General features: G+C 37.5%; 1 protein-coding gene across 1 annotated transcript in view; it reads left to right on the top strand.

Moving 5' to 3' along the window:
• LOC104469327 (catenin alpha-3-like) overlaps positions 1 to 19,819 on the top strand; it is a gene marked incomplete at both ends in the record, with an annotated part of 51,757 nt that overhangs the window by 17,800 nt on the left and 14,138 nt on the right. The window contains one exon of the mRNA XM_010083790.1: positions 8,258 to 8,350. Within this exon, the coding sequence (XP_010082092.1) occupies positions 8,258 to 8,350 (93 nt within the window). The remainder of the gene's footprint in view (positions 1 to 8,257; positions 8,351 to 19,819) is intronic.

The following is a 19,819-nucleotide window of genomic DNA, read 5'->3' as shown; positions in this document are numbered from 1 at the left end:
ATTTTGAGTTTTAGCTTAGCATATACCCTGCTAGCTCTTTATTAGGAATCATTGATAGGTTATAATTCTAAACTTTCTTGTACAGAGAAATTTTTCCTTTGAAGCATATTAGTAACCCTCGCATATCTTATTTTGTTGTTGTTGGACAGATGTCTGCTGTGTGTTAGGATTGTTTCACATCTGTGCATTGCTTTACAGTGAAGAGAATTCAGTTGCTTTTTTTTCAAGGCCAGTATACTGTAAACAAGATACAGTCTCCATAGGAGTTTTGTCAGTGAATTCAGTAGGATCACAATCCTACACTTTGAATTCTATCCACATGCTTAAGGGTGAGCCCACATGATGCCTCAGACTGCATTGCAATCTGCAGTCTGGAAATCTCTATGATTTTGAATGTAAGTTTTGGTTGCAGCATTTATACGCAGTTTTAGTGTTTTCCTTTGTGATAATTTTTACCACTTCCTAGACCAGAAATAACATTGCAAAAATGACTCAAGGATTTCTTATGTTTTATGAATCTTTAAACTCAATTAACATGAAATAAAGACTTCCAATGACACAGAAACATTTTGTGTTAGTACACCATTTATTCCATATAAATCACAGTACCTAGGAGACTACCTCTAGCTCCACTGCCTTTGGAAGTTGCTGTCTATAGATGGCTTTCACAGGAGCTGCAGGAACACAGCTCATGACACCCACTCACAAAGAGAACAAAAACTAATAAACCCAAGAAAAATTACTTAGATGTTCATTTAAGGGCTAAAGGAAGGGTAAAAATTAATGAGAGATTTAATTATATTTTTACAATATATTTCAATTGTACAGTGAATGGCTAAGAATATACTGAAATGCAGTAATGACATAATGTAATGCATAAGAATGTACTATCTACCTGTGGCACAGATTAGACTTTTACCACTGGAGCAATGTAACATTTGTTTTGCTTTACAGACAACTCTGTTATCTAGTATACATATATGCAGGTATTTCGAGTAAAATGGCTTTATAGCCAAATACCATTGGCTTGAGCATTTCATAAAAAGCCTCCTGAGCATGTTTACAGCTTTAAATTTCCATTCAAAATTTCGATTCACTTAAATATGGAAATTTTTTTTTGAATAGAGTTAGCACATTCCAGCCCTCACACCTCTCTCCTGTGTGGTTTGTTAATATTCAGGGGGAAGAAAACAGAGCTGGCAGGAAGAAATGACAGTGCTTAATGTGGCTTTTCATGAGGCTCCTCTTTCCATGGAAGGGCTCTTTTAACCTTTCCAGGCATGGGCCCTTTTGCCCCGGCGTCACTGTGGCGAGAACCGAGCTGATCTGGGCCAGCCCGGGTACTGCCGGGCTTGGCTCCACGAGCCCTCACTTTCTGGTAGGGCAGCAGCCAACTCTGCCCGGAGCCGCAGCCTGGGCTGCCCACCCAGCGCCAGCCTGCAGCTGAAGCCCAGGCACTCACCCGGGTCAGTGGCGGTGGGTCCTGCTGGCGGGAGTGGGTGGGTTTGGTTGCACGTTTATGTGTCGAGCTTTTAGCATAGATTGCCAAACTTGCATTTTTGTCTTCTGGAGAAGAATCCTGCTGTTACTGGCCGAGGCTTTTCTGGCGGCCGAGCTGCTGTGTGCTGAGGAGAACACTGTGCGGGCAGGCGGTGCGCGGCCCAGCACATACAGGGCCATTCCAGCTGCTGAAGACTAGTAATATCTGTGGGTTTACTTCCTTGCCGAGTCCTCCATGTTAAGAGGTGGTGGTTTCCTCTTGCAGGCAGTAAGCTCAATGGCCTTGTCATTTTAAGACCCAATTTTCTGTGGCATAAAATCTAAAATATCAGTCTATGAGACAATGGCAGTAAACTATATTATAAAGAAGTACCTTTTTTCCTAGGCTGACAGATTTTCAGTTTCAGTTCTTCAGGTCAGAATGCTCGGCTTTGTTTGAGATGAAGGACTGCATATAAGCAATAATGAGGTTATGGGACCACATGTGCGAGCAGCTGTGCTTGTCAGTGGAAGTGAGGGATATGCAGGCCAGTTTAGTGTATTGGTCAGTATTTGTACTTAATTGTTATGCATTATCCTTAATGCTTAAAGCTGGAGTGGTAAAGTAGTCCTTCTTTGGATGTTATTTTTTCAAGTCCTGTTCAGTGGAAGCTGAACAAGAATAGACTAAAGGTCTTTATAGTAACACTGAAAACATTAAGGTATATTGTATTCTGTGTAACTCTGGGCAATGAATGCATTTTTTGTTTATGGTAGATACAAATTTATACATCTGTGCTCTGTGATTGTTTCTAGTCTTCAATAAGGCTTGTTTTCTGGTAATCATTAAGGTAGTCTTCTCTAAGAGGTTTTTTTTGAGTTACTCTCCTTTATTTTAAATCTAGGAAACAGCAGTTGTCAACATCTCAACTGTTGGAGAGCCTGGGGGAAAAAAATGAGTCATCCAGTAAATTGTAAGCCCAACAATTTTCTGAAAATCAGATTTTTTTTTTTTTTTTTTGTATGTGCAAATGTGCTGTGAGGGTTGCACACCATTTAGCACTGGATTGGTGCTATCCTGTCCCAAAGGTTGGAGGGAGACAATTGCGTTGGAGAAAGATTCCAAGAATACTGAAAGAGAGAGGGAGACAACTGAGTTGGAGAACGATTCCAGGAGTACTGAAAGAGAGACTTAACTTGTGAGAAGTTCTGAAATGGGACTTGTTTTTCTTTCTGAAAACCGATGTTTGAGAAGAATTATTTAAACACATCTGATGTGTTTGTGTGAGGTGGGAAGAGCTGGTGTTTTTGCGTCACATAAGGTGCTTGTGCTTTAGGCTCTAACCTGTTTTCTTTAGTAAATTTCATCCTTTTAAATAGAGATATAGAACTTGTACTTGCTCTGAGAAGGCTTTCAGAGTGCTAGAATTCCGCTATTGCCACAAGCTGAATCTTGAAAAGTTGGATGACCGTTTGTTTTTTTTTGTTGGGTTTTTTTTGCCCTGAAGGGTGGGAGGAACTCCAAGATGGATATTGGGAAAATTACTTCTATGATAAAGCATTTTTTCCCATTTGAGGAGAAGGCTTCTCAGCATTGACAATAAGAGTGCCTAAAGTTTCAGGTTAATCCTTCTTATCATGCAGTATGAAAAGGTGTACTATTTCCCATTTTTATTATATATTCATTCTATCTATGTTTTAATTTGGATTTTCATTACAGCACTAACTAATTTGTACCATTAATAATAATTTAGAAAATACTGCCTTCGTTGATACTGTGTCGTCCCAGCTTACTAGCCATGTATGCTGGTATAAATGGTTGAATAGTTTTGTGTATTTATTTTGCAGTACTGATTTGGTTAAATTAAATTAGGGAGGAAAACTTTTTCTGAAAGGCCAGTGACACCTTTTGGTGCAAGCCTTAGCCAAACTCAGTGATAGTATTTGGGATTTTCACAGGTAAAGTGAAATTACAATCTTGTCCTATGCATTTGTGTTTCTTCATACTCCTTTAGTTATTTGGTTATATCATTGAACTGCTCTTCAGTAGTTTGCGGGGAAATACAATGTTTCTGCACTAATTTTAGATTAAGAATCTAAGGTAGTCCTTTTGCTGTTGGCCCTGTGAAGAGCAACCCATTATCCTGACATTTTGTTTGTTGTATCAAGAAGAGATTCCTTTTTTAAAGATAAATTGGACATGCTGAATTCTCTAGAGGATGAACAGTTTAACTGTTTTTGAATGTGTCACATGCAATTTGAAACACAGTATTGTGTCCTGCAGAAAATGAGGTAGGTGATATTAATGGTGGATGTGTGAAAATTAATATCAAAGTTTGTATGGCTGATGTGAGCTACTTTGGTGATACAGTGAATTGAATTTGTGTTATTGAGTAGGTATATGCTTGTGTCTTCCTCTCTTGTTGCATTTCAACTATGGAGAAAAAAAATGTTATTTTGTTGCTGAAGAGTTCGTTTATGCTTCTAAGTAATATTCATTAGCATTCTACACATCAGACTTTATTCAGCCATAGCTAACCCTCGAGGTGTTACTGTTGACTCCCCTGTTATTCTCATCTTAGATTTGCTTATAAGTGCTCAAGCACCACACACATCTATAATTCTGTAGCAGTAGTTAATAATAATGATAGCTGAGAACAAACTGGAATGTAGATTAGCTGCTGCTTAGTGCAAAAAATACTTATTGCAGAAACCTGTACTGCTGTATACTTTCTATATTGCCAAAGCAGATGGTTGTAATAAACTTAAATATAAAATGAATTGCCATACCTTCTGCGGAGGCAAAAGTTCATTCAAGGGCTGATGCCAAGATGGATTAAATTTTGAAGGTATGTTTTGTTGCACTAATCTTTCATTTTCTTTTGTTATCTGTGGATTTGTTGGGGTCTTCCCCTGTGATGATTTTTTGGTAAGTATTTGTGATACAGTACTTATTACATTTCTGAGTGGTTGTTCTCTGTAACTGTCTAGAGGTGAATTCTGTTTTTGGTGTATTGTCAAATTAATTTACAGTCAGTGTGATTGATCTTTTATTTATAAAAATTAAATCTGTAGCGTGTATAACCAATTCAGTTGTTGCATCAGAACAAGGCGCTTAAACTGTAGCTGTTTTTATAAAAGGATAAATATGTATCTTTTGTAGGGGACTGTTTCTATTTTGAACTATTTTGAGAACTGTTACATGAACTGTGTTTTTGTTTCTCATTCAAAAAAAATCATTTAATGTTTTATTTGTTGGGTGTCCTACTTGTTCAAGGAATTGAAAACACAGAAATGAAAGAATTTCTGGTATTGTAACTAAGTAATTACACTGCTGGAAAGAAATCTCTTTCCTCTCCTGTTCCACTAATATTTATTAAGTGCTAAGTGAGAGATGTGTGTTTTCATTTTGTTAGCATACTGAGTCTTCTTAGCTCGTGCTGATTTAAATAATAGAAGGTGTACGCATCTTGGAAGCAATATGCTGCATCTTGTGGGGTCGATTTCCATCTCCATTAACTAGTCAGAGGCAAAGAGGTGAAGATTTTGGTTCTGACAACAGGAAGAGTCTTTAAGATTTTGTGGCTAGGGGAAACAAAGTCACCTGAGTACACTTGGGTATATATGTATGACAAAGCTGTACATTATTTAGTCTAATGGAAAAATCCTTAAAAGAAGGGTAATATGTATTGTTTCATAGACTCTTTGAATAATGAGTACTAAGAAAATAACTGAAGATGTGATCGTGCCTGTGTTTGGATCTTACCTTTGTTTTATAGGGGAAAAGGGCCTAAAACCTCGAATATTCCAACAAGAGTTTGTTATATGTTTTGTATTTGTGTAGGTGTGGGAGATAGAAGGTTTCATGCAGGGAGGAAAGGAAAAAAAAAAGTGAATGCAGAAGGAAAAAGATATTTGGAAATTTTACACTGAAACATGTAATAAGGTGCAAAAAGATTAATTGATGGGGGAAAAGGCAAAATACTCCCTCTCATAAGATGGTAGTATGTTTAAAAACTGGAAAATATGCGGGATATTTTGAATTTGAGATGTATTTGTTTGAGAACTGGTTGATCCACCCTGATCCTTACTGGCTTTCACTGGTGATAGATGTTTGTCGCATCCTGCTACTGTCAGACAGGTTGATGTCAGACAGTTGAGCCCAGCTCACTGATCTCTGTTCAAAAGCACTTCTGTGTGTGTGGTGCCCAGTTCCCTCAAGGGCTGTATATGTTCTGAAAGTGAGTTTTGATCACTCCTCTTAGATATTTTAAGGAATTGGCTGATCCTGTTCATGACTGATGGCCTCTTTCTCTTGCTTCATGTTTAACTTCTGTCTGATTTGTAGTGTTTGTTGTCAGGCTGAGATAGGGAAAATCAGAAGGTTGGTTGTTGGTTACATGATTATAGAATTGGACAGTCACTTTCTCCTTTTGAAAAGTATGCTTTCTTCTGGTTTAATATAGCATAGAACGTTTCTGCCTACTGCTAAAATAAGGTTTTTTTTATACTGACATATTTTTCTGCCTGTATGAACAAAGAGGTAGAGACAAGGCAGTAAAATGGTTGAGTTTTAGGCAGCTCTTTGCTTATCCTATTTTCCTTTTCGGGTAGGCTTCTTTTTATTTCTGTACTTGTGTAGTACTGCTGGAAAGCCCTCTGATTTTAACAAACGGTGCTAAGGGGAGGTGTCATAGTTTGCATTTGGGTCTTTCACCTGCTGTTACGTTTGGGCCCATGGAAGGACCTTTCTTCAGAAATCAAGGGCCACTTTGTGGTTATTCCAGTAGATTAAGTGTGGTACTGGTGTGGATGGTACATTTTTTGAGAAACTGTCAGTGAGACACAGGTCACACCTATAGGCAGTTTCTGTTTAGTGGACTCTTCAGCTAACTTGGATTAGAGCACAAATGTAGTCCAAATACAGTATCTTTTCTTGGTTTTAACCAGAGCTCTGCACACTGAGGTCCAGAGTGTGAATTCTTAACTTAGTTCTTCAGCTGTCCTTACTGTGACCCAAAGCAAGGAGAGAAGGCTTAATGGGCCTGTGCATCAAGCCTGACAACTTTATTGAACAGGAAATTATTTCTGACATGTTACTGTGCAGAATTTTCCCTTACATTACATACATATGATCTTTGCCTCAGAGTATGGTGTTTGTTCAGTTTATTTTCCATTTTTATGCTGGTTGAGGCCCAGTTTATCAAAACAGTCTCCCAAGTGAACTTAAATGTATGAGATAACAGTTGTCTGAGCACATGGAACTGAAAATAAACCAGTTGCAGTGGGTTGTTCTAGGTTTATGTTGGTTAAAAAAAGAACAATCTAATCCATTGGTATTCAAATACACTTCATTAATTATTTATGGAAATAGAATCATTAGCATGCTTGACAAATAGCATTACAGGAAATATTTGAAGTTACATAATACTCTGAGGAGTTTCTTCATGTTAACGAGGTAGTTGGTTACAGTTGAACAGGGGCAGTGATAAGCCTTCCTGTGTACAAGGTAGAGCTAATTTTGCTGAATAAGTAGTGATTATGGTACTAGGTAATTCAGTTCTGCAGAAAATGGAAGAGAGAGAGAGACAGGCAAAATTAAGAGATGTGCAGAAGGAACCAAAATATGAGTGAAAAGGCTTGCAGATATGTAGTGCCCCACAGTAGTTAAATTAGCAGATTCAGGAATCTTTTTGAAGACTGGAAGGTGAAAATCTGAGACAGGGAAAGCGACATAAATATATTTTTGAGTTCAGTTCCTAACTTTATTCTCACAAAAGTAAAAACTAATAAAACTGAAAGTAGTAGTGTAACTTTTGATCTGAAGTATCCTAAAGCATTTTATAAACAATGCAAAAATGACATATAAATTCTGTCAGCAGCTTATAAATAGCTCAGTATTATTATTTGCCTTGATCTGGAAAGAACTTTAGTTTTATGGTAGAAAATGGGTTGGAAAAAAGCAACATTGTGATATTATTTAGTTGCTCACTGGAATATGTTTTTGCCAGTCCACAGGAGTGTGTTTTTTCACTCTAAACAAATATTGAAGTCTATGTGGTTTTATTAAGCTCATAAAAATGCACATAATCATAAATGCTTATAAAGATGCTGCAGTGACTAGAAGACATACATACATCAGTGTAGTTTTTTTCTTAAAAAAAGTAGAGAGCCATTATTTGTTGTTGACCTTCCTAGTTTTTCCATGACACTTTTTTTTTTTTTTTTTTTTTTTGTATGAACAGTCACTTTCCTCAGAAGACTTTTTAAGGCTTCATGAATAAAGCTAGTGCCAGAAGCTAGGAACATGTAATAATCTTGTATAGTTCAGTATACCACAAAATTAGAAAAAAAGAATATGCAAGTACCTTTTATCATTTATCCTTGCAGGAGAGCAGACTAACAGTTAATTTATATAGGGTATCTGAGTTCTATCAAAAGCCGTGTTGAGTGCTGTAATGCTGAATATCAAATGCTATTTCCCAGTTCAGTTGCTCTCAACTCCTACGAGTGAAGTATCTTCTGCACTATGATTACTCAGGATTAATCTCTACCTCACTGGATTGCTTTATTTTATTTGTGTCATCATGGCACACCCCCCCCCTCCTAGTTCTTAAGTTTGTATTTGGTATTCATCTCTTTCACAGTTACAAATATGTTGTTTGACAAATGGATTTCCACAGATAGTGAAGGCTTTCCAGCAGAGATGCTTTTTGGCAAGTTTCAGAGTCTGGGGATGAATACTTGCTTACAAAACTTGTCTGTTTGTTTATTTAAGGTTGCTAATCTGGCTTGTTCATTGTCAACAAATGAAGATGGAATGAAAATTGTCCAAATGGCAGCTAATCACATAGAGGCTTTGTGCCCACAGGTATGACTTTTTCAGTTAATTCCCATTACAGCGCACTGAGCATACACTGTGTTTTTGTCACACAACATAGGTGTTTAGTCACACTCCTTCAGTCTAGATTCACATTCCATTCACTCAACTTAGTGTAGTAAATGGAGACCAAAGAATAAATCAAGGGCAAATACTCAGTTAATTTGCTTATTTTTTCTTAGTGGTTAACACAGGAATTGTTGATGGTCTGTATTGATTGGGAGTTTTAAAAAGCTGGAAAAATTGCAATTGAAGAAACACGTTCTGTTTCTGAAATTAAACCTCATTAAATGAACAGTGTAACATGATAGCCAAATTGGGCATATTTTTACTCTTAGAAAGCAATGCATATTTTGACCTTTAACTTGAAATATGATTACTATTTGATTTGTGGTTTTGTGTATATGAATATCAAAGTACAATTTTTTCTGAGTAACACCAATTCAAAAGCTCGAGTTTATTTCTTAAGCAAATGAATGAAAACCAGCACAGCTAAAGATAACTTTTTGGTACTTAATATCTTACAAAGAGTGGATTCACTGTGCATTTGTCATGTTCAGAATTATAGAGATATAAAAACTTCCAGAGTTACATCTGTTTAGAGCAAAGATCTTACTGATCTGTGTGAATCTGATCTGAGCGTTTCAGCCTTGAGGCTGCGTAATTTCAAGATCATTAGTTCTTTGAAGAACACTATAGTTTACACAGTGGCCTAAATATTTCTACCCTTTTGTGTGTTTGAATGCTAAATGAAGTTGAAATAGGAGGTGAAAAGCAAATATTAATACTACTTTCAATTACAAGCTTGAGAAGTCCATTTTATGCCTGTTGAGTAAATGCAAGACTTGGGGAAAAAGAAACTTCTATCAAGGAAATGTGATATTCTGAAAATATAATGGTTCAGTGTTTTCCATTGAATCATTCTGTTTCAATGTCTATTTTTATAACTTTTACAGTTCTGTGTTTCACATCCCACTCTATTTGATTTAATGTGTTGCTGGTTTTGTAAGAAGACTGCTGGCTTGTAAAAAGAATTAATTAATAGCTTCTTCCAGCTTCTTTGTTTCTCCAGGGGTACAAGTGCACCTTTGTGATATATTATTATGCATCCAGATGTAGCTTTTTAATTGAAAACCTATACTTTCAGTATTGCATCTGATACCAGAAACTCCTCAAATCTAATTTTGGCTAGAACAGTGATATTCTCCACAGCTATTTAAATTTCTGGGATTTTAATTTCCTATGGTAAAATGGAAGTTTCTTGTTTGGTTATTTTTTTCCCCTTTTTTAACCTCAGGGTAAAACGGGTGAATTAGTTGATGACTGTAGATCTGTCTAAACAGAGGATGTGGTATGCACATGATAAGATTATATTGCTATTAATGGTGTGTTCATTGTGCAGGATTTATTGCTTTCTTAGATAAGGACCATTCCCTGCAAAAGCAATTGGCATTTTACCGAAGTAAGAAATAAGAGAATAAGGCTCCTGCATTTTTTCAGTAAATCGGATTATGCTATATCATTTAAAAATCCTCTGCAGGGAAAATAATTATGTCTTTAAGATCCCTGCAGGGCATATCACTTAAGCGTTTGAAAAGGGGAAATTTGCATGTATAACTCCCCAATGTTCTCAGATCTCTAGAGTAAAACATGGGATTTTATGTGCTCTGAAAAATGTTTCTTGAAGGGAACCACATGGTTTGGATTGAAATCAGTAATGGTTGAATTAAAACAGGGAAAAAAAACACCAAACCAACACCTTAAGTCCCCCCAGACACACCACCCAAAAAAACCAGCAATGAAAACATCACCTACAGAAAACACCTTGGAGTCCTGAGAGTTCTGCAAATTTGTCTAGCAAAACTTGTAATGTAGCACTGGGGAAAAGGCAGATACAGAACTGGGAAACCCTGGAGGAAAGCCTTTTCAATTGTTAGAATTCATAGACATGCTTATGTTATATTAATTATAATATACTGTTCTTAAAATCTAAAGGGTTGATTCTGAACTCTGAACATTTTTTTTTTTCTTTCGTAAGTGAGGTTATTAGCAAGTATTATGACTGTTCAATATATGAAACAAGCTGGGCATGTATGTTAGAGCCAATACAAAACACACTGCCTGTCATTTCTGAAATTGCATGAATATTTAATGAGAAATTAATTTTAAGAATATTTAATGTTAAATTAGTAATAATGAATAAAGAAATAAAGAGCTGCTAGCATATGTTTTGATGAAGGAAGAATTATTTCTGTTCATGTTACTACCTTTGGTTGGGAGAATTTTCTTGAGCGTTGTCAGGCAGGTAAAATCTACAGTGTCACCTCATTAAGTGCATAAGAAAGAAAAGGAAAAGAACCCACAAAAGTGAACAAACTTCTGTTCTTGAACAGCGAGGATACAAATCTGTAGAGCTGTTTTGCTGCAACAGATCTTGGGTTTGTTTCCTTTATGCTCAGTTCAGTGGCCTCTAAGTCTCTAATTCCTCTAATTGTCCTCTGGAATAGGCAAAGATGTCAGATAGAGTGTAAACCTGTCAATATAGAGTTAGAAGAATGTCCTAAATGTAGGAAACCAGAGATTAGTAGGCAAGGGTCTGGCTTCTCTGTGTAAATTCTTGATAGGTTTTTACATTTACCTCATATTTGGGAGAATCAGCTTTCCAGTGGTTCAAGTATGTGTGGCATACCAGCTCAACAAAAGCAACAAGGGAGAAAAGACCCAGAAAAGCCTGTGTGTTTGTGTATAAGGAGGATCTAGCTTGTTCTTTGACCTGGCTTCTGTGTACTGGGTCCTCTTTCCTTTCCTCTCTTAAGGTAGGCCTCTGGTTTTGCTGGGTTGGGGAGCTCTGCTGAGGGATAAGCTTGAGGAATAAGGATGCCTTCTGCAACAGGCTCTGAAAAGAGGGAGGAAGTGAGAAGGAAGCCATTGATCAGATCCTGGATAGAGTTGAAGGCCTTAACCCAGGTTAAGTCACCTGTTGAAGGATACTGTGTAGGGGGAGAGCAGAGAAGCAAGATTGAACAGTAGCCGACGTAGGTGAAGGTGTGCTTGTTCTCTCTGAAACTCATGTTTGTCAGAAACACACACATAGTGGAGGTGCTGTGATGCACATAATGAGAGGTAATGACATTTTTCTCCCTGAGAGAATGGAAGCCAGGGAGTGCCAAGAGTGAATGTACGCAAATCCTGAGCTGCTATTCTTGAGCAGAATGACATTGAGCATCAAGCTGGAACAGGTGTTTCAAAGTGGGGATCAGAAGTGGCTAGTCTCAAGGCAGCAGCTGGAAAGAACTTCAGCATGTCAAAGGGCTCTGGCTTCAGCCTTTTTATTAGCGTAAAGATCCCTGGTGGGTTTTAAGGACCAGAAGGTTTGGGCTTGTTCTGGCAGAACGATACCCAAAAAAAGTGAATTCTAGGCTCACTTCCTTTGAAGGTGAGATTGTGCTGACTCAGATCTTACTACAGCTTACTGCTAGTCACCAAAATGGCGCAGGGTGGTTAGTTCTGCAGTGAGCCACGTCTGTTCTGGTACATCATGCAGGGAGGCAATGTGTGGGAAAGATATGTGAGTTCGTGGTTTAGCTTAATCTTTCGTTGGTGGTAAATCATTCAATGGCATGCAATATTTTTATCAGCTATTTTAAAAAAGACAAAATATACACTAGTATAAACGGAATCTCAGATCTTGGTATTTCTAGTGAGTTCTGTTTTTCTCTAAGTGTTGAGAGGTAGATAGAAGCCATCTAGTTATAAAGCTATTAGGTGAGAAGAAATACATGTAGTACGAAATCCATTAGAGGGTGAGTTGCTCTTTGTGTTTAAAAAAAAATAAAAATAAAAATAAGAGATGAGGGAAAATATCCCTTAAAAAAAAAAGGTCTGTGTCTTGAGCTATTTTAAATGTATGTGAAGCTGTCACCTGATTTCTCTTTCTTACTTGCACCTAACTAGGAACATATCATAACCTAAAGCAGATCTTACAGCATATTTCAGAACTAGTTCCTGAGCTTCTGGAGGAAGTTTGCAAAGATATACATGTTGTTCTTTATAGCTAGCTATTGTTGATGCAAAATGTATTATGTGGAAGACATTGATTCATTGGATATGAAATGCATACTGAGCCAGTTAAAGTCATGATCACTTCTGATACGAAGAAGTACATGCTCAGATGGTGATGCTGCCTCTGAGAATGGAGTTTGCCTGAGTCCTGTCTTTATATTCAAGCTACTGGAGCTATTGGCTAAAAAAGTAGTGCCCATTACACGTCATTTGCTGAGTACATATGATGAAGAGTGAATGCCTTGTGTTAGGCCAAAAGCTTTGTCACAAGCAAGACGGTGTTACAGCCCATAGTAGATCTGGATACTAGGGCTTATTAGAGCAGCAGGTGGATAAGTTTTTGCCCTGCTTGATGATACCACGTGCTCACTGATTTGTTTTCCCCACAGTGTTATGTTCGCTAAGTCTCTACTTTCCTTCCCAGTGGGGAGATTGCTGCTAGTCCATGAAGGTTGGGCAGAAAGTTATGTTGGTTTTGTCCTGTACATCTGCTTGCCATCACCTGTCTCAGGCCTTACTGTCCAAGCTGTCTTTAACATTTTGTATTTGGTTTGTTCAGCATAATTCATTTGTTTTTTCAGTGCTCACGGGACTGTCTGGAATGAACTGCTGTATTTTCATACTGGACACGTACCTGTGGTGAGAACAATGGCAAAAAATGCCAAGACTCCTTGCAAGAAATCAGCCCCTGCAACCTCCCTTTCTTTGAATTTTAGTAATTTCAATACTATTATAGGGATGCTTTCTTTTCTATCTTTCTAACAGGCAGTATTAAGTCTGTTGCATGTTTTTTAGGACCATGTTGAGTGGTCTGCATTGATCAGTAAATTCAGAAATACTGTGGAGCCAAGAACAAGGGTGTTTTTTGGAGAGTGTCTGTGTATGTTTGTAGAAGAGATCCAGACTGAGCATCTCCAATCCAGTCCACAAGCCACTTGTATTCTGTCCTCTTGCAAAGTACATTGACTACGCCTACAATTTTGGTGCAAAGCCTTCAGCAGCCTAACAGTTACAGCAGTGTGCGACATGCATATGAATATTTAACTGAGAAGCTCTGATCTCCAAGCAGGGATTGCATGTTCTCTGCATTTTTTCTGAAAACTATGATCATAACTTTGTTATGCTACCTGTAAGTTTTCTCAAGCTTTAAATTTAAATGTCCTATAAATTCTTGTTTTCAAAATCAAACATTTTATCAGTGTATTTTTACCTTATAAAAATCAACAGGGGAATTTAGTCTTTCCTTTGAACTGTGTTTTGATTTACACTTAAAATTGTTTAGACCTTTTGGGTTGATACCAATAGATAGATATTATTTGCTTCTGTGTTATTTTCTACAAAGTAGATACTGTATTGAACAAACCTGAAAATTCTCATTCACAGAAATAAAACTTGATAGCTAATAAGTGGGCAGCATCTTTTGATGTGTTACACTTTTTCAGGTATTGGAGTTTAATTATATATTTTATGATGCTGTAGATTTCCTATATTTCCTATAGATTTTCTTTTTCATGAGAGAAAAATCAGTCATCGGTTTTGTTACTTGCTCTGGTACAGTAAATGGTTAGGAACACTGAAGTTTTTTGTTAGCCTCCTAAAAACTTCACAAATATCACTTTAATAACTGCAATTGTTTAATCTTCTGGATTGAATTTATCTGTGTGACATCTTTTATCTGTCTTCCTACTGTTTTCTTGAAATACAGCAGTCGTGCAAGGGCAGAAGTAATGGGTGAGAACATGGTAAATCAGTGAGTTCTTCACCATCTGCTTTAGAAGAGATAAAACAGATGTTAATATCTCTTAACAGTATCAGACAACTTCTTAAGTCCCATCTCCAGACTTTCAGTTGAGAGATTAATTAAAAGTACATATCATGCCTTAATAATAGTATTTCTAAAACTAAAGGAAAGATGTTTTGGGGAAGTGATACATTTTTCATGTAGCTTTTTACCATATTAGCAAAGTCCATGTGCAATGCTGCTGAAGTTAATAAAGAAATTATAATTGACCTGGATAGCTGTGGTAGTATGCTTGAGCATTCCTATGTTTAATTCCTTCTCTTGACACCTTTGTTCCACAACCAGTATGAGGTGGCATACATCATTAGTGCTGCAACAGACTTCTTTCCCTCCCTACTAAATAGCTGTTATTTCTGCCTCCTTCACTTCTGACTGACAATAACAATGGTACAGCTATTCAGTGAGGAAACTGATGCAGCTGAAAATTAACCTGGGACGCAAGTGAGAAGGTTAGTTTTCATCCATGTAAGTTTCCCAGTGTAGTTTACTGGATGGATGCATGAACAGTGCTTGCTGGGTCATTTTTAAGGAGCCTAAAGGAGTAGGCCACTGCTTCTGGTGGCAGTGCAGACTAATGCCAGGTTGAGCTGACAGTGGCACAGCTTTGCTTGTTAGAAGTTGATGTCTGTTTTCAGCATTAGTAAATAGCTGTTAAGAGCTAGCAGGTGACATTGCGTGGAAGAAGTTGTTAGTCTAGTTCTCAAGGATCGTGATAATACATGATCGTATTTGGATGGATGAGCCTTTGTACCATCAGAACCCTGCAGTCTTAATGGGATGGACAATCTACAGAAGAGGAACGTGTACAAAGCCAGTCATGCTTCAGTTTCCAGTCTAGCTACCTGACAAGAACTGAAAATGATACAAAGAAGAAAACCTTTCTCATATCCTTAATATAATTTACTGATGATAGTTGCAGGAAGTTTTCTCTGTTTGTGGAAACTGAGGTTTATTGTTTTAAAAGGATGATAAAGCATGTGGATTTTTAGCTGGTTGAGGTACTATGGAATCCAACTATGCGGGCCACCAAAATGTGTTGGAAAGTTTGCTACATGAATGAACAGTCCATAAGGACCTTTCTATTTTATATGCAGTACATCATAAATTGGACTAAAGATTTACTTGAATATGAAATCAAATAAACAGAAGGTTAATTACATAAGCTTCATTTTTATATTGTAATTTCACTATGCAACTAACATAATTGAGAATTATGGGTGCTGTGTTCAGGCATGAGGGTTTTTAATGCTGAACATCTTTGAAGATCAAGTCTAGAGACTAAAGTCCCATGGAGAGTTTCCTTTGTGCCTGCATACTTTGGAAAGCTTTATTGTAACAATATGAGTATAACTCGTGCTGTTGACAGTATGGCTTATCCCAGTTTGATCAGCAAACTCAGCTATCACCGGTGCTGATAATTTTTATACAGGTATAGTTGGTATACTGTGATAGAGTGTTTACACAGCCTAAGAAAGTGCAGAAAAGCTTACATCTCTAAAAAGCATTGCTATATCAAGAAGCTTTGTTCTCAATATGTTTATGCTGAAATACGGTAGTGGAGCTCCAGTTCTGGATGGAGTACTGTTGGAGATACAACTTCTGCTATGTTTTTAAGTGTAAAATAGCAAATGAAACATTATGAACGGAAATCTGATTTGAATATTTTTTAATTTCCTCCTTCATATATCAGTAGGTCTTGGGGTTTATTTTAGCCTTCTGTTTCAAGAATTTTTTATTTAAAAATTAAAATTTGCATTTGAGAATGCATTGCTCAAGGCTTGATAAAATTTTGTGAAGTGTGCTGAGCTTTCTGAGCAGAACCTAGTTGTCCCCCACATACACAAAGTGTGGACACAAGAAAGTAATTGTTTAGCTAGAAAATTGAAGCTCTAGCTAAAACTGTTTAAAGTAATTGCCCAGTGTTATGATTTGCTTGATCCTAAGTGAGATACTGGATAATGGGTGTATGTCTAATACAAAATACACCATTTGAGGAAGTGGTTTTTGGTTGAGTGGAAGAATACACTTTTGTTTCTTGAAATAAACTAGGGGATTTGAGTGATCCTTTGAATATCATATCCCGTACCTTTGAATACCATATCCAAAACATTCCCTGTGTTGTTTAGAGACACCATCTTCAATGAATCACAGAATGTTAGAGATTGGAAGGGACCTCGAAAGATCATCTAGTCCAATTCCCCTGCCGGAGCAGGACACCTAGGTCAGATCACACAGGAACACATCCAGGCGGGCTTTGAATGTCTCCAGAGAAGGAGACTCCACAACCTCTCTGGGCAGCCTGTTCCAGTGCTCTGTCACCCTCACTGTAAAGACGTTTTTCCTCATATTCAAGTGGAACCTCCTATGTTCCAGCTTGAACCCATTGCCCCTTGTCCTATCACTAGATGTCACAGAGAAGAGCCTGGCTCCATCCTCCTGACACTCACCCTTCACGTATTTATAAACATTAATTAGGTCACCCCTCAGTCTCCTCTTTTCCAAACTAAAGAGACCCAGCTCCCTCAGCCTTTCCTCATAAGGGAGATGCTCCATTGCCTTCATCATCTTTGTGGCTCTGTGCTGGACTCTCTTCAGCAGTTCCCTGTCCCTCTTGAACTGAGGGGCCCAGAACTGGACACAATATTCCAGATGCGGTCTCACCAGGGCAGAAATCAATGAGGCAGAAACAGAAATGTTTATTCTGGTTACCTCAGTTTTAGTATTGCAAAATAGAGGAAGTGAAAGTACTTAACAACTGAAATCACAAATTTCATGCAAATTGGGCACCTGCAATCTGACCTGCAAAAACTGCCTACCTATTTTGTGGTCTGCTGACTGCTTCACGTGTCAGGTCAATTGAATTAGTTCTGGAAGGGACATGCTGTCAGATGGATTTAAAAATAATTCTGTGTTCAGTCTGTTTTATCCTTTGTCTCTAAAAACCAGAGAAAGTATCCACGCAAATGTGAATACTGAATACTTCATTGAATTTTCAGGTTTTTTTGCATGTGTGTAATATTTTAAACTAAAATAATGGTAATGTCTTTTTTCATTTTTTTTGCTTGTCTCAGAATATTTTATTAAGGTCTCTGCTCAGTCCTTGAAGTGTTAAGATAACTTTGTGTGCCTGCCTTGTAGAATGTTCCCAAATGCTTTCAGAAACGTGTGTGTAGTCCCAATGTAAAACCAAGACATAGCTGTGCATGGGAGAGGGAGGCAGCTTTAGAGGACTGTGCTTGGTGTGTGTGTTTCTGGTTTGGTAGGGTGTTTTCTTTGTTTGTGTTTGGTTTTGGTTTTGTTTTCTTCTTCAAGAGTGCACCATCCCTCTCAGCAGTGCTAGCTATGTTGGAAGGTATGCTTTTGAGTGAAGTTATACAATATTTTATAAAATAAAAAAACTCTGCCTCAATGTAATAAAAACATTTCTGTGTATTACTAGCAACCATGGCCGTGACACCAGGAGATAAAACTATGCAGGATGGTATTTAATTTCTAGCCTGGAGTATCAGATCAATAATGTTCATAGTATTGTTGGCTTACTCTCCTACCCCACAATTCTGGTTGTTCTTGAGGGGTTGCTTTACCTGCGTTCTTGTAATTTATTTGCAAGATTCTTGGCCAGTAGCTTGTTCTGCCCTTAATGGTTGGTATCAAGAAGGCCTTTGTTAGATTTGAACCGTGGGTTAATATACACCAACTTTGTTCAGTCACCTTTCTCAAAGCTTAATTAAAGTTACTTAATAGTCTCAGAATAAGTAAATTCATATTTAGCTTCTAAAACTTACTACCAAATGTAGTCAACTATGTCTCTATCAAACCAAGTGCCTCCACTGCAATCCCTTCTTCTTGCTTTAAATGATTGGAAAGGAGGAAGAAACAGAATCCTACAGTAAATTGTTTAAGTGCTAGCTCTGCCAAAATAGAGAGAGATTGCAAACAGGACTTAAAAATTTTATGTTGGATCATAATTTATCTTAGGTATTTTAACCATTGCATTCAGTATTTTAGAGATTGCTGTGTTGTTGTTATGGCGTCATTATTTCTTGCTGGAATTTTTGTCTTTGTCTGAAGCAATAGGTGTCCTAAACTTTTCTGAATATAATGTAAAAACTTATGGTCATATATTCATCCCATCATACCACCTGTACACCTAACTCCTCGTAACTATTGGTACTCGGTAATGCTGCTGAGGTAGAAGTTTCTCAGGATGTTGTGAGAGAGAACAGTGTCGTGTGGATGGAACTTTTCTGTTTTCAGAAGAGGAGGGAAGTTTCTAGTGGAAGTACACTCTTGCTTTGTCACTGATGTGTCACTTTTGATATAACGATTAAATTATCTTCCCTAACTTTACATCTCCTTTTAGCTATTTTCAGTGGGGGCAGGTTTCACCTTTTAAATTCCCTGAGCACTTAAAGTTGATTTTGTTAATAAATATAGCAAGTAATTAATTTATCTTGGAGTGCTCTTGTCCCTTGGGTGGAATTGTCTATTGCCTACAAGTGCATTATCAACATGTTCTCAGTTTTATTTAATTGACTGAAATACATTTTATTATTAAATTTTTTATATATGAGATACTCAGCTTTCAAAGCTTTTAAATTGTTAGGGGTTTTTCATATCTTTGTTATTTTAATGGCATTTTATGGCAGGTGCCAAAGCAGCAGTATCATACATCCCTGAGCCTTTTTGTCATTACAGTGGGTTTTTTTTGCTTGCGAGTTTGTTTTTTGAGTTAGTAGTAAATATGGATTCCTTCTTATAAAGCTTGGGAATGTCTGGATATTTAAGCTCCCCCACTGTGTTATTTGAGAGAAATACAAGGCACAACTTGACAGAAATAAAGTGCTGCACAATTTTCTATTGAGAGAACAAAATTAGTAGACTGCCAGCACATTTCTGTGGTTTCCTTAGTAGTAATCCCTGTGTCAGGAAACACTATTTAATGATATTGCTGCATTATCTGCTAATAATTACCAGTTTAATTTTCTGTTACCTGTCTTAGAGTATCCCTAAGAAATGAATCGCTCTTGCCCCAGAAGGAGTCAATGTTAATAACTAAATATGTGTCATATAATTGTTCTGTAACTGTGCATTACAGAACAAAATTATAGAATAATTAAGGTTGGAAGGGACCTTAGGATGTCTATAGCCCAGCCTTCTGCTCAAAGCAAGTTCAGTGCTGAATTTCAAACTGGCTTTCTCTAAACTTTGACTCATCAGGTCTTGAAAATCTTCAAGCAGAGAGACTACACAAACTCTCTGGGCAACCTGTTCTGCTGCTTAACTGAGCTTGGTGTGAAAAGCGCTCTTGTGCACGTCCGTGCTCTCTCTTGTCAGAACTTCCCTCAATTTCTGACCTCTGTCAGATTGTCCTCACACCATGCATGGCTGTGAAGAGCCTCTCTCTGCTATGTTTGTACTCCTCTCCTATGTGTCGAGGGGCTGCTGTTAGGTCCCCCTGAAGCCCTGCTTTTCAAGGCTGAGCGAGCTCAGTTCTCTTTCTCTCCTTGCAGGGTAAGAGCTCCAGCCCATAACCATCTTGGTGGCCTTCTGCTGAATTTGCTCTTCTTTATAGATGTCTGTCTTGTATAAGAGGA

The sequence above is a fragment of the Pterocles gutturalis genome, unplaced genomic scaffold (genome assembly GCF_000699245.1).
Source record: "Pterocles gutturalis isolate BGI_N339 unplaced genomic scaffold, ASM69924v1 scaffold31621, whole genome shotgun sequence".
Classification (NCBI taxonomy): domain Eukaryota; kingdom Metazoa; phylum Chordata; class Aves; order Pterocliformes; family Pteroclidae; genus Pterocles; species Pterocles gutturalis.
Note: the sequence above shows the minus strand (reverse complement) of the source record. Positions and strands in the feature narration are given on the sequence as shown.